At 43.4% G+C, this 15916-nt stretch overlaps 1 protein-coding gene across 2 annotated transcripts in view; it reads left to right on the forward strand.

The window, feature by feature from the left end:
- Positions 1-15916, forward strand: part of phka1a (phosphorylase kinase, alpha 1a (muscle)) — a 65807-nt gene that overhangs the window by 25193 nt on the left and 24698 nt on the right. For both annotated transcript variants that reach the window (XM_071379338.1, XM_071379339.1), the window contains exons 9-15: positions 1-5; positions 4911-5033; positions 5324-5419; positions 7450-7557; positions 8113-8191; positions 11276-11410; positions 13316-13425. The exon at positions 1-5 is cut by the window's left edge and continues 49 nt beyond it. In XM_071379338.1, coding sequence (XP_071235439.1) covers positions 1-5; positions 4911-5033; positions 5324-5419; positions 7450-7557; positions 8113-8191; positions 11276-11410; positions 13316-13425 — 656 coding nt within the window. The remainder of the gene's footprint in view (positions 6-4910; positions 5034-5323; positions 5420-7449; positions 7558-8112; positions 8192-11275; positions 11411-13315; positions 13426-15916) is intronic.

Below are 15916 nucleotides of genomic sequence, written 5' to 3' on the forward strand. Positions count from 1 at the left end.
AAGAGGTAAAGACATGCTCTCCCTCCCTCCCTCCCTCCCTCCCTCCCTTATTTGTGTGGAAACACTTCACCGTGAATATTTTTTTTATATATATATATTTTTATATTTGTGACTCAACTATCCCAAATCCAGATCTTTTTAAAATCACTGAGATGTGTATTTATCAGAACCTGAGTTTTGAGCTTTAAAAGTTGACTTCAGCCAAAAAGTTAAAACGAAGAAAACAATTCAGTTCCATTTTTTTCTGATTGCATTGAGTCATGAAAGAAAAACACCATTCAGCTTGATTGTTGTCACTATATTTATAATCCGTATTGTTTGTATTAAATAATCATTACTATAAGTAATTATCACACTGTACAATAATATATATATACATATATATTTTCTTTTATTTATTTGAATTGGAGCCAAAATATTGTGCATTTCAGTGAGATTATGACCTGTCAACAACAAATACTTAAAAAAGAAAAACATTTAAAGAAAGAATCTGTTTGATTTGACAATATCTAGCACTGGATGCAATAATAATCATTTAAATTCAGCAGGAATGAGTTGCAGATGTCTCCATGTTCAGGAAGAACAATCTGCTGAGAGATCAGATGAAATGATTTGGTCATACAGGCAAAGTTAAAACAATACGAACACTACAAAACAATCACACAGAACATTACTAGAACTGTAGAGAGGCAAGGAAAATGGTACAGTACTAGTGTGCAAAAGCAGATTGAGTTGACTGGGTAGTGTCGTGTGACTGCGACCTGGTGTTGTTGAAGGCCCGGACGGCAGTGGGCAAAAAGGATTGAATTGATACAGATATTAATGAGTTTGACACTCTCTCTCTAACACACACACACAAAGATATCTCTACACACACACACACACACACACACACACACAAAGATATCTCTAACACACACACACACTGCTAGGTCATCATTCTTACCTGACGACCGCTCCATGGTGACGACCGCTCCATGGTGACGACCGCTCCATGGTGAAGACCGCTCCATGGTGACGACCGCTCCATGGTGACGACCGCTCCATGGTGACGACCGCTCCATGGTGACGACCGCTCCATGGTGACGACCGCTCCATGGTGACGACCGCTCCATGGTGACGACCGCTCCATGGTGACGACCGCCCTTCCGAAATGGACCTGGGGCTTTCCCATTAGGACCCGATATGCATAAATACCACCCGTTTGGAACGGACCGGAGGACAACTAGACCCGTTCCATATAGACTTGGTTGGATCCAGACCTCGTATGATCCCACCTGAGTGAGGAAAGCAGCAGAAAAGTCCATTTTTAAGCTTCCTTATTAACCAGAGCTGATAAAGCTTGAGGGAGAGGAGGTAGAGAGAGGTGATGGTTGGGCCGGGCTGTGTGTTTACACGACCGGTTAGAACTTTTAGAACTCCTACTCATTCCAGGGTTTATCTTTATTTTTACAATGTTCTGTATTGTAGAATAATAGTGAAGACCTCAAAACTATGAAATAACACATATGGAATCATGTGGTCACCAAAAAGGTTTTAAACAAATCAAAATATATTTAATATAGGAGTTTCTTCAAATAGCCACCCTTTGCCTTGATGACAGCTTTGCACACTCTTTGCATTCTCTCAAACAGCTTCACCTGGAATGCTTTTTCAACAGTCTTGAAGGAGTTCCCACATATGCTGAGCAATTGTTGGCTGCTTTTCCTTCACTCTGCGGACTGACTCATCCCAAATCATCTCAATTTGGTTGAGATTGTGGAGGCCAGGTCATCTGATGCAGCACTCCATCACTCCTTGGTAAAAATAGCCCTTACACAGCCTGGAGGTGTGTTGGGTCATTGTCCTGTTGAAAAACAAATGATAGTTCCACTAAGCCCAAACCAGATGGGATGGCGTATAGCTGCAGAATGCTGTGGTAGCCATGCTGGTTAAGTGTGCCTTGAATTCTAAATAAATCACGACAGTGTCACCAGCAGAACACCCCCACACCTCCTCTTCCATGCTTTACGGTGGAAAATACACATGCAGAGATTATCCATTCACCCACACCGCGTCTCACAAAGACACGGAACAAAAAATGTCAAATTTGGACTCCAGACCAAAGGACAAATTTCCACCGGTCTACTGTCCATTGCTCATGTTTCTTGGCCCAAGCAAGTCTCTTCTTCTTATTGGTGTCCTTTGTAGTGGTTTCTTTGCAGCAATTTGACCATGAAGGCCTGATTCACACAGTTTCCTCTGAACAGTTGATATTGAGATGTGTCTGTTACTTGAACTCTGAAGCATTTATTTGGGCTGCAATTTCTGAGGCTGGTAACTCTAATGAACTTATACTCTACAGCAGAGGTAACAGAGTTACTTCCTTTCCTGTGGTGGTCCTCATGAGAGCCAGTTTCATCATAGCGCTTGATGGGGCTTGGGACTTGAACTGTTCCGTATTGACCTTCATGTCTTAACCTCTCTAGGGTGCGTGAGACGTTAGCGTCCCACCTCTTCAACAGCCAGTGAAAGTACAGGGCGCCAAATTCAAAACAACAGAAATCCCATAATTAAAATTCTTCAAACATACATGTGTTTTACACCATTTTAAAGATACACTTGTTGTAAATCCAGCCAGGCTTTACGACGAAAGCAAACCAAACGATTATGTTAGGTGAGTGCCTATTCACAGAATAACAGCCATTTTTCCAGACAAAGAGAGGATTCACAAAAAGCAGAAATATAGATAAAATTTATCACTAACCTTTGATGATCTTCATCAGATGACACTCATAGGACTTCGTTACACAATACATGTATGTTTTGTTCGGTAAAGTTTATATCCAAAAATCTGAGTTTACATTGGCGCCTTACGTTCAGAAGTCACAAAACATCCTTTGATTTTGCAGAGAGCCACATCAATTTACAGGAATACTCATAATAAACATTGCTAAAAGATACAACTGTTATGCTTGGAATTTTAGATGGACTTCTCCTTAATGCAACCGCTGTGTCAGATTTCAAAAAAGCTTTACGAAAAAAGCAACCCATGCAATAATCTGAGTCGGCGCTCAGAGCCCAATCAAGACACAAATATAGCCGCCAAATTATGCAGTCAACAGAAGTCAGAAGTAACATTATAAATATTCACTTACCTTTGATGATCTTCATCAGAATGCACTCCCAGAAATCCCAGTTCCACAATAAATGTTTGTTTTGATCGATAATGTCCATCATTTATGTCCAAATTCCTCCTTTTTGTTCTAGCGTTCAGTACACTTTCCAAACTCACGACGCGCGGGCAGGTCCAGCGGAAAGTACGGACGAAAAGTTAAAAAAGTTATATTATGCCTCGAAATGAAAGAGCTAACAAACGACAGCAAGATGCCTCTCACTTCCAGCAAGTTAAGAATAAGATATCGATTGCTTTTGCTGCCTAAAATAAGAAATTATTCAGAATTTATGAAATTACTTTTCATGTAATTTTGGCCAGCTAATAGGCTAATACCCACTGATCAAACAACATCGAAAGAAAGTGTGAACCTGTTATGAACGTTATCCCCGGCGTACAGCTACTGTAGACAAAATGACAATCCCACCTACTAGTATTCATATCTAACTACATTGTTGATTGTAAATTATAACTTTATTCTGCTACATTGCTAACTACTTTAGCTAGCTAATTATTCTGTGTCTAAACCAGCCTGATTTAATTGATTTGTAGCATGTTATCTTGAATTGGGTCAAGTCAGCTGCCACACTCAGGTCAGGGAAGTTTGAGACAGCTTTTTCACGTTCGTAATGCTAGTTAACGTTTAAATATAAACTTGGAAATGAACAATTTTCCTCAAGTAATCATACAATATATTTACATTACCCTTAAAGTAAAGGGTTTAAAGTATCCAAAACAACTCAAATCTAGATTTCCACAAGAACTGATTTTCGGAGCATTTTGGATTTTTCCAACAATGAGTCGGTGTGACATCCGGCAGGTCCTCATACGTCGCCTCACATCTCCTCAGAAACTATTTCATTCTGGAACTGTACTTTGTTGTTGTATTGCCCTCCTTTTCATCCGTCCATCTCCTATTGTTCTCTCTCCATAATTCTGTGGTTCTGTTCTCTCTCCATAATTCTGTGGTTCTGTTCTCTCTCCATAATTCTGTGGTTCTGTTCTCTCTCCATAATTCTGTGGTTCTGTTCTCTCTCCATAATTCTCTGGTTCTGTTCTCTCTCCATAATTCTGTGGTTCTGTTCTCTCTCCATAATTCTGTGGTTCTGTTCTCTCTCCATAATTGTTCTCTCTCCATAATTCTGTGGTTCTGTTCTCTCTCTATAATTCTGTGGTTCTGTTCTCTCTCCATAATTCTGTGGTTCTGTTCTCTCTCCATAATTCTGTGGTTCTGTTCTCTCTCCATAATTCTGTGGTTCTCTCTCCATAATTCTGTGGTTCTGTTCTCTCTCCATAATTCTGTGGTTCTGTTCTCTCTCCATAATTCTCTGGTTCTGTTCTCTCTCCATAATTCTGTGGTTCTGTTCTCTCTCCATAATTCTGTGGTTCTGTTCTCTCTCCATAATTCTGTGGTTCTGTTCTCTCTCCATAATTCTGTGGTTCTGTTCTCTCTCTATAATTCTGTGGTTCTGTTCTCTCTCCATAATTCTGTGGTTCTGTTCTCTCTCCATAATTCTGTGGTTCTGTTCTCTCTCCATAATTCTGTGGTTCTGTTCTCTCTCCATAATTCTGTGGTTCTCTCTCCATAATTCTGTGGTTCTCTCTCCATAATTCTGTGGTTCTGTTCTCTCTCCATAATTCTGTGGTTCTGTTCTCTCTCCATAATTCTGTGGTTCTGTTCTCTCTCCATAATTCTGTGGTTCTGTTCTCTCTCCATAATTCTGTGGTTCTGTTCTCTCCCTCCCTCCTGTCCCAGGACCCCAACCGTCTATACTATGAGTCTGCTGAGCTGAAGCTCTTTGAGAACATAGAGTGTGAATGGCCCCTGTTCTGGACCTACCTCATACTGGATGGCGTCTTCACCAATAGCCCAGAACAGGTGGTTATATAGCAGGTTAAATAATACTACTAATAATTAGGGGGTGCTTATATAGTCCTGTTTCACTGTATGTACAAGTGGGTAACCTGTACATGTGAAATGGAAATGTGTTTTTTGCCATGCTCAAGGGCAGAACGACCGATTTTTACACCTTGTCAGCTCGGGGATTCGATCCAGCAACTGCCAGGCTACCTGAGCAGGCTATGAACTCTCATAGGAGTTAATCTAGAAGTTATATGCCTTCATAGCATTGTCTTTACCTGTCATGTCTCTGTTTGTAAACCGTCCAGGTCCAGGAGTACAGGGATGCTCTGGAGGGGATTCTGATCAAGCAGAAGGACGGGATCTGTCTACTACCAGAGCTCTACAGCGTTCCACCTGATAGGGTAAGACTGGAAGACCAGGGTGTAGTGGTGGCTTACTGGAACTTTCACAACGTTTCCCAGAAGTCCTGGCTGGTAGATTCCCGGAATGGGAAGGGAATAAACAGGAACTTCAAAGTCCTCCAACCATGATTTCTGGAACACCTGGGAGTTTAGCAAGCCTAGTCACACATTTTTTATTTATTTTTATTTCACCTTTATTTAACCAGGTAGGCTAGTTGAGAACAAGTTCTCATTTGCAACTGCGACCTGGCCAAGATAAAGCATAGCAGTGTGAACAGACAACAACACAGAGTTACACATGGAGTAAACAATAAACAAGTCAATAACATGGTAGAAAAAAAGAAAAAAAGATGTGAACCAATTGTGTTTATTACAGGTGGATGAGGAGTATGTAAACCCCCACTCTGTGGAGAGGGTTAGTGTGTATTATAACTGTGTCTGTAACCAACAGGTGGATGAGGAGTATGTAAACCCCCACTCTGTGGAGAGGGTTAGTGTGTATTATAACTGTGTCTGTAACCAACAGGTGGATGAGGAGTATGTAAACCCCCACTCTGTGGAGAGGGTTAGTGTGTGTTATAACTGTGTCTGTAACCAACAGGTGGATGAGGAGTATGTAAACCCCCACTCTGTGGAGAGGGTTAGTGTGTATTATAACTGTGTCTGTAACCAACAGGTGGATGAGGAGTATGTAAACCCCCACTCTGTGGAGAGGGTTAGTGTGTGTTATAACTGTGTCTGTAACCAACAGGTGGATGAGGAGTATGTAAACCCCCACTCTGTGGAGAGGGTTAGTGTGTGTTATAACTGTGTCTGTAACCAACAGGTGGATGAGGAGTATGTAAACCCCCACTCTGTGGAGAGGGTTAGTGTGTGTTATAACTGTGTCTGTAACCAACAGGTGGATGAGGAGTATGTAAACCCCCACTCTGTGGAGAGGGTTAGTGTGTGTTATAACTGTGTCTGTAACCAACAGGTGGATGAGGAGTATGTAAACCCCCACTCTGTGGAGAGGGTTAGTGTGTGTTATAACTGTGTCTGTAACCAACAGGTGGATGAGGAGTATGTAAACCCCCACTCTGTGGAGAGGGTTAGTGTGTATTATAACTGTGTCTGTAACCAACAGGTGGATGAGGAGTATGTAAACCCCCACTCTGTGGAGAGGGTTAGTGTGTATTATAACTGTGTCTGTAACCAACAGGTGGATGAGGAGTATGTAAACCCCCACTCTGTGGAGAGGGTTAGTGTGTATTATAACTGTGTCTGTAACCAACAGGTGGATGAGGAGTATGTAAACCCCCACTCTGTGGAGAGGGTTAGTGTGTATTATAACTGTGTCTGTAACCAACAGGTGGATGAGGAGTATGTAAACCCCCACTCTGTGGAGAGGGTTAGTGTGTATTATAACTGTGTCTGTAACCAACAGGTGGATGAGGAGTATGTAAACCCCCACTCTGTGGAGAGGGTTAGTGTGTATTATAACTGTGTCTGTAACCAACAGGTGGATGAGGAGTATGTAAACCCCCACTCTGTGGAGAGGGTTAGTGTGTATTATAACTGTGTCTGTAACCAACAGGTGGATGAGGAGTATGTAAACCCCCACTCTGTGGAGAGGGTTAGTGTGTATTATAACTGTGTCTGTAACCAACAGGTGGATGAGGAGTATGTAAACCCCCACTCTGTGGAGAGGGTTAGTGTGTATTATAACTGTGTCTGTAACCAACAGGTGGATGAGGAGTATGTAAACCCCCACTCTGTGGAGAGGGTTAGTGTGTATTATAACTGTCTGTAACCAACAGGTGGATGAGGAGTATGTAAACCCCCACTCTGTGGAGAGGGTTCGTGTGTGTTATAACTGTGTGTCTGTAACCAACAGGTGGATGAGGAGTATGTAAACCCCCACTCTGTGGAGAGGGTTCGTGTGTGTTATAACTGTGTGTCTGTAACCAACAGGTGGATGAGGAGTATGTAAACCCCCACTCTGTGGAGAGGGTTAGTGTGTGTTATAACTCTGTGTCTGTAACCAACAGGTGGATGAGGAGTATGTAAACCCCCACTCTGTGGAGAGGGTCCCTCTGGGGAAGCTCCCTCTAAAGTGGGGTCAGTCCCTCTACGTCCTGGGAAGTCTACTGGCAGAGGTGAGAGGTCACTCACTACACTAGCTAGTGTACACTATACTACACTAGCTAGTGTATACTACACACACTACACTAGATAGTTTATACTACACTACACATGCTACACTAGCTAGTTTACACTATACTACAAACGCTACACTAGCTAGTGTACACTATACTACACACGCTACACTAGCTAGTGTACACGGCACTACACACGCTACACTAGCTAGTGTACACTATACTACACACGCTACACTAGCTAGTGTACACTATACTACGCACGCTACAATAGCTAGTGTACACTATACTACACACACTACAATAACTAGTGTACACTATACTACACATGCTACAATAGCTAGTGTACACTATACTACATACGCTACAATAGCTAGTGTACACTATACTACACACGCTACACTAGCTAGTGTAAACTATACTACACACGCTACAATAGCTAGTGTACACTATGCTACAAACGCTACAATAGCTGGTGACTAACTGCCATTGGGTGATAAAGTCCTCTCTCCGGTATTGTATGGTAAAGCTTTGCCCTCTCTCTGTGTTCTACAGGGTTTCCTGGCCCCTGGAGAGATAGATCCTCTCAACCGTCGTTTCTCCACCATCCCCAAGCCAGACGTGGTGGTGCAGGGTGAGACCTGCAGGCTACATACTGAATAATATGTCTACGTTTGATAAAAGCGTCTGCTAAAGGACCATATTTAAAGGCCAGATTATACCTGGTCTAACAACATGTCTGTAGACAATTACAATCTGACAGGTGTCTCTGGTCAAACAACATGTTATTTATACTCGTGTGGAAGGTCTGTTGATCGTCGCGGCGACTGGCGGTTTCCTTGTCGTGGTTACTAGTTACTAAAGCAACAAGACCAAATCCATCAGTGACAAGGTGGTGCAGGAGTTCTACAATTCTCTTATAGAATGACCTACTTTTATTTTGTCACATTCACAACCGTAAGGTATTTTCTGGGAAGCTCGCCGTTTTACCTTGTAAATAATGATGTGGGTTAATTTTCCTGTAATAATGAATAAAATTAGCTGGTTATATTCTTGGTCATTATTTGAACTGGTTAGCCAGCTAGCTAGCTAAAAATGAACCAAAATATTGTTTAGAAAGTTGCTTGTAGTTGACATTTTACTTTAATTTTTTTAACTGATGGGTTTATTGGCGTTAAAATAGAGCAAGTATGCTATTCGGAACACCGGGCAGCTGATGGCACGTAGAGACTGTCTGGAACACCGGGCAGCTGATGTCACGTAGAGACTGTCTGGAGCACCGGGCAGCTGATGGCACGTAGAGACTGTCTGGAGCACCGGGCAGCTGATGGCACGTAGAGACTGTCTGGAGCACCGGGCAGCTGATGGCACGTAGAGACTGTCTGGAGCACCGGGCAGCTGATGTCACGTAGAGACTGTCTGGAGCACTGCTGATGTCACGTAGAGACTGTCTGGAGCACCGGGCAGCTGATGTTACGTAGAGACTGTCTGGAGCACTGCTGATGTCACGTAGAGACTGTCTGGAGCACCGGGCAGCTGATGTCACGTAGAGACTGTCTGGAGCACTGCTGATGTCACGTAGAGACTGTCTGGAGCACCGGGCAGCTGATGTCACGTAGAGACTGTCTGGAGCACCGGGCAGCTGATGTCACGTAGAGACTGTCTGGAGCAACGGGCAGCTGATGTCACGTAGAGACTGTCTGGAGGACCGGGCAGCTGATGTCACGTAGAGACTGTCTGGAGCACCGGGCAGCTGATGTCACGTAGAGACTGTCTGGAGCACCGGGCAGCTGATGGCACGTAGAGACTGTGGTTTTGTGTTGATGTTTTTTCATAACGACAAGAACAAGTTTGATGTCAGACAAGAATAGAATGTTTATGATGTCGCTATGGCAACTGTCTACAGACATGTCAATAGACCAACTGTAAACCAGCCTTAATAAATACTGTATACTGAATGTAGCTATTAAATATATATACAGTTTGGACACCTACTCATTCAAGGGTTTTTCTTTATTTTTACTATTGTCTACATTGTAGAATAATAGTGAAGACATTAACTATGAAATAACACATATGGAATCATGTAGTAAACCAAAAAGTGTTAAACAAATCAAAATATATTTGAGATTTGAGATTTTTCAAAGTTGCCACCCTTTGCCTTGATGACAGCTTTGCACACTCTTGGCATTCTCTCATACAGCTTCATGAGGTAGTCACCTGGAATGCATTTCAATTAACAGTTGTGCCTTGTTAAAAGTTAATTTGTGGAGTTTCTTTCCTTTTTAATGCGTTTGAGCCAATCAGTTGTGTTGTGACTAGGTAGGGGGAGTATACAGAAGAGAGCCCTATTTGGTAAAATACCAAGTCCATATTATGGCAAGAACAGCTCAAATAAGCAAGGAGAAACAACAGTCCATCATTACTTTAAGACATGAAGGTCAGTCAATAGGGAACATTTAAAGAACTTTGAAAGTTTCTTCAAGTGCAGTCGCAAAAACCATCAAGCGCTATGATAAAACTGGCTCTCATGAGGACCACCACAGAAAAGGAAGACTCAGAGTTACCTCTGCTGCAGAGGACAAGTTAATTAGAGTTAACTGCACCTCAGATTGCAGCCCAAATAAATGCTTCACAGAGTTCAAGTAACAGACACATCTCAACATCAACTGTTCAGAGGAGACTGCGTGTATCAGGCCTTCAGGGTCTAATTGCTGCAAAGTAACCACTACTAAAGGACACCAATAATAAGAAGAGACTTGCTTGGGCTAAGAAACACGAGCAATGGTCACGAGCAATGGTCAGACCGGTGGAAATCTGTCCTTTGGTCTGATGAGTCCAAATTTGAGATTTTTGGTTCCAACCGCCGTGTCTTTGTCAGACGCAGAGTAGGTGAACGGATGATCTTCACTTGTGGTTCCCACCGTGAAGCATGGAGGAGGAGGTGTGATGGTGTGGGGGTGCTTTGCTAGTGACTCTGTCAGTGATTTATTTAGAATTCAAGGCACACTTAACCAGTATGGCTACCACAGCATTCTGCAGCGATACGCCATCCCATCTGGTTTTCGCTTAGTGGGACTATCATTTGTTTTTCAACAGGACAATGACCCAACACACCTCCAGTTCGTGAAAGGTCTATTTGACCAAAAAGGAGAGTGATGGAGTGCTGCATCAGATAACCTGGCCTCCACAATCACCCGACCTCAACCCAATTGAGATGGTTTGGGATGAGTTGGACCGCAGAGTGAAGGAAAAGCAGCCAACAAGTACTCAGCACATGTGGACTATTGGAAAAGCATTCCAGGTGAAGCTGGTTGAGAGAATGCCAAGAGTGCGCAAAGCTGTCAAGGCAAAGGGTAGCTACTTTGTTTAACACTTCTTTTGGTTACTTCATGATTCCACATGTTATTTCATAGTTTTGATGTCTTCACTGTTATTCTACAATATAGAAAATAGTAAAAATAAAGAAAAACCTTGAATGAGAAGGTGTCAGCTTTTGAGTGTTACTGTTTATATTTTTTTATTAAGCATTTTTTAAGTTTTTACTTCCCACATGCAACAATCATCTCATGACATACTTGTTTACGGAAGAACCCCACCACCCCAACAGTCAAACACATTTTACAGAGAAAATGAAATTTCTAGCTATTTTAATAGTGAAATAAGTCAGTCATAACTCCTATGTTTTTTGTTTTTTATTATCTTCCTCCTCCTGTAGTGTCTATCCTGGCAGAGAACGAGGAGATCCAGGAGTTGTTGATGAAGAATGGGATAGAGGTGGAGACAATAGCTGACATACACCCCATCCACGTCCAACCTGCTAGAGTCCTCAGCCACATTTACGCTCGACTCGGTAAACACAGAGAGGGAGGGAGGGAGGGAGGGAAGGAGGGAAGGGAGAAAGGTAGGGAAGAATGGGATAGAGGTGGAGACAATAGCTGACGTCCAACCTGCTAGAGTCCTCAGCCACATTTACTTATAACTCGGTAATAAATCTTTCACTACTAAACAAAAAAGTTTTTGACGGCAAGAAAATATCATTACAAAAGCAAAAACTGGTGAGCTATTGGAAGCCACTTCTACACCGGGCGGTGACGGCCAGTTTCCCGGACCCTAATCCTGGACTGAAAAGCATGCTGAATATCAAATCAAATTGTATTTGTCACATGCGCCGAATACAACAGGTGTAGACTTTACAGTGAAATGTTTACTTACAAACCCTAACCAACAATGCAGTTAAAAAATAATTAAAGACCTGTTACCGGTACCGAGTCAATGTGCGGGGGCACCGGTTAGTTGAGGTAATATGTACATGTAGGTACAGTTATTTAAGTGACTATGCATATATAATAACAGCAGTGTAAAGGGCAATGCAAATAATGCCATTTGATTCGATGTTCAGAGTCTTATGGCTTGGGGGTAGAAGCTGTTTAGAAGCCTCTTGGACCTAGAATTGGTGCTCTGGTACCGCTTGCCATGCGGTAGCAGAGAGAACAGTCTATGACTAGGGTGGCTGGAGTCTTTGACAATTTTTAGGGCCTTCCTCTGACACCGCCTGGTATAGAGGTTCTAGATGGCAGGAAGCTTGGCCCCAGTGATGTACTGAGCCGTTCGCACTACCCTCTGTAGTGCCTTGCCTCAGAGGCCGAGCAGTTGCCACACCAGGCAGTGATGCAACCAGTCAGGATGTTCTCAATGGTGCAGCTGTAGAACCTTTTGAGGATCTGAGGACCCATGCCAAATCTTTTCAGTCTCCTGAGGGGGAAAAGGTGTTGTCGGTGTGCTTAGACCCTGTTAGTTTGTTGGTGACGTGGACACCAAGGAACTTGAAGCTCTCAACCTGCTCCACTGCAGCCCCATCAATGAGAATGGGGGGGCGTGCTCGGTCCTCCTTTTCCTGTAGTCCACAATCATCTCCTTTGTCTTGAACACATTGAGGGAGAGGTTGTTGTCCCGGCACCACACGGCCAGGTCTCTGACCTCCTTCCTATAGGCTGTCTCGTCGTTGTCGGTGATCAGGCCTACCACTGTTGTGTCATCAGCAAACTTAATGATGGTGTTGGAGTCATGCCTGGCCGTGCAGTCATGAGTGAACAGGGAGTACAGGAGGGGACTGAGCACGCACCCCTGAGGGGCCCCCGTGTTGAGGATCAGCGTCGCGGGTGTGTTGATACCTACTGTTACCACCAGGGGGTGGTACGTCAGGAAGTCCAGGATCCAGTTGCAAAGGGAGGTGTTTGGTCCCAGCGTCCTTAGCTTAGGGATGAGCTTTGAGGGCACTATGGTGTTGAACGCTGAGCTGTAGTCAATGAATAGCATTCTCACATAGGTGTTATTTTTGTCCAGGTGGGAAAGGGCAGTGTGGAGTGCGATTGAGATTGCGTCATCTGTGGATCTGTTTGGGCAGTATGTGAATTGGAGTGGGTCTAGAGTTTCTGGGATAATGGTGTTGATGTGAGCCATGACCAGCCTTTCAAAGCACTTCATGGCTACAGACGTGAGTGCTATGGGTCGGTAGTCATTCAGGCAGGTTACCTTGGTGTTCTTGGTCACAGGGACTATGGTGGTCTGCTTGAAACATGTCGGTATTACAGACTCAGACAGGAAGAGGTTGATAATGTCAGTGAAGACACTTGCCAGTTGGTCAGCGCATAGTTGGAGTACACGTCCTGGTAATCCGTCTGGCCCTGCGACCTTGTGAATGTTGACCTGTCTAAAGGTCTTACTCACATCGATCTGTACTCCTTCTCTTCCCCAGGACGTAACCAGAGACTGGGGCTGACTGGTAGACCCTACAGGAGGATTGGATGTCTAGGAACTTCTAAGTTCTATGTCATCCGCAACACCATCTTTGCCTTCACGCCACAGGTAGATACAGTACAGTACCATTTTGTGTGTGTGTGTACTTCTTACATTTTCAGGAGCCCAATGTCTTAACATTTCACCTGAATGTCCTGACAAGGTAGGAAAACAATACCTTTTTTGACAAGTCAGGATGTTTTTCATGTCCTGAATTTGTTCAAATGCTATTTTAAGGTTAAGTTAAGGGGGGAAAATGTACCATTAAGAATCATTTTTCCCTAACACTTAACCTAACCCTAACTCTACCCCTAGTCCTTAACCCTAACTTTAACCCTCACCCCCAAAAGATTATCCTTAACCTCCCCAAAATGTCATGAAAATAAATGTGTGTGTGTGTGTGTGTGTGTGTGTGTGTGTGTGTGTGTGTGTGTGTGTGTGTGTGTGTGTGTGTGTGTGTGTGTGTGTGTGTGTGTGTGTGTGTGTGTGTGTGTGTGTGTGTGTGTGTGTGTGTAAAAGCTAAGCTACCAAAAAAGCTACCAAAACTATTGCTCATGGTGAACCAGAACAATGAAAATAAACTTTATTGTAAGACCTGATCAGCATGTAGTCTACCTACCTATAGCATGTAGTCTACCTACCTATAGCATGTAGTCTACCTACCTATAGCATGTAGTCTACCTACCTATAGCATGTAGTCTGTCTACCTACCTATAGCATGTAGTCTACCTACCTATAGCATGTGGTCTACCTACCTATAAGCATGTAGTCTACCTACCTATAGTTTAGCATGCCTCCTACCTATAGTATAGCATATAGTATAGCATGCAGCCTAGCTATAGTATAGCATGCAGCCTAGCTACAGTGGGGAGAACAAGTATTTGATACACTGCCGATTTTGCAGGTTTTCCTACTTACAAAGCATGTAGAGGTCTGTAATTTTTATCATAGGTACACTTCAACTATGAGAGACGGAATCTAAAAATCCAGAAAATCACATTGTATGATTTTTAAGTAATTAATTTGCATTTTATTGCATGACATAAGTATTTGATACATCAGAAAAGCAGAACTTAATATTTGGTACAGAAACCTTTGTTTGCAATTACAGAGATCATACGTTTCCTGTAGTTCTTGACTAGGTTTGCACACACTGCAGCAGGGATTTTGGCCCACTCCTCCCTACAGATCTTCTCCAGATCCTTCAGGTTTCGGGGCTGTCGCTGGGCAATACGGACTTTCAGCTCCCTCCAAAGATTTTCTATTGGGTTCAGGTCTGGAGACTGGCTAGGCCACTCCAGGACCTTGAGATGCTTCTTACGGAGCCACTCCTTAGTTGCCATGGCTGTGTGCTTCGTGTCGTTGTCATGCTGGAAGACCCAGCCACGACCCATCTTCAATGCTCTTACTGAGGGAAGGAGGTTGTTGGCCAAGATCTCGCGATACATGGCCCCATCCATCCTCCCCTCAATACGGTGCAGTCGTCCTGTCCCCTTTGCAGAAAAGCATCCCCAAAGAATGATGTTTCCACCTCCATGCTTCACGGTTGGGATGGTGTTCTTGGGGTTGTACTCATCCTTCTTCTTCCTCCAAACACGGCGAGTGGAGTTTAGACCAAAAAGCTCTATTTTTGTCTCATCAGACCACATGACCTTCTCCCATTCCTCCTCTGGATCATCCAGATGGTCATCTGCAAACTTCAGACGGGCCTGGACATGCGCTGGCTTGAGCAGGGGAACCTTGCGTGCGCTGCAGGATTTTAATCCATGACGGCGTAGTGTGTTACTAATGGTTTTCTTTGAGACTGTGGTCCCAGCTCTCTTCAGGTCATTGACCAGGTCCTGCCGTGTAGTTCTGGGCTGATCCCTCACCTTCCTCATGATCATTGATGCCCCACGAAGTGAGATCTTGCATGGAGCCCCAGACCGAGGGTGATTGACCATCATCTTGAACTTCTTCCATTTTCTAATAATTGCGCCAACAGTTGTTGCCTTCTCACCAAGCTGCTTGCCTATTGTCCTGTAGCCCATCCCAGCCTTGTGCAGGTCTACAATTTTATCCCTGATGTCCTTACACAGCTCTCTGGTTTTGGCCATTGTGGAGAGGTTGGAGTCTGTTTGATTGAGTGTGTGGACAGGTGTCTTTTATACAGGTAACGAGTTCAAACAGGTGCAGTGAATACAGGTAATGAGTGGAGAACAGGAGGGCTTCTTAAAGAAAAACTAACAGGTCTGTGAGAGCCGGAATTCTTACTGGTTGGTAGGTGATCAAATACTTATGTCATGCAATAAAATGCAAATTAATTACTTAAAAATCATAAAATGTGATTTTCTGGATTTTTGTTTTAGATTCCGTCTCTCACAGTTGAAGTGTACCTATGATAAAACTTACAGACCTCTACATGCTTTGTAAGTAGGAAAACCTGCAAAATCGGCAGTGTATCAAATACTTGTTCTCCCCACTGTATATTATAGCATGCAGCCTAGCTATAGCATAGCATGCAGCCTAGCTATAGCATAGTATGTAGCCTAGCTATAGCATAGCATGCAGCCTGGCTATA

This window comes from Salvelinus alpinus, chromosome 31, assembly GCF_045679555.1.
Source record: "Salvelinus alpinus chromosome 31, SLU_Salpinus.1, whole genome shotgun sequence".
NCBI classification, from domain to species: Eukaryota; Metazoa; Chordata; class Actinopteri; order Salmoniformes; family Salmonidae; genus Salvelinus; species Salvelinus alpinus.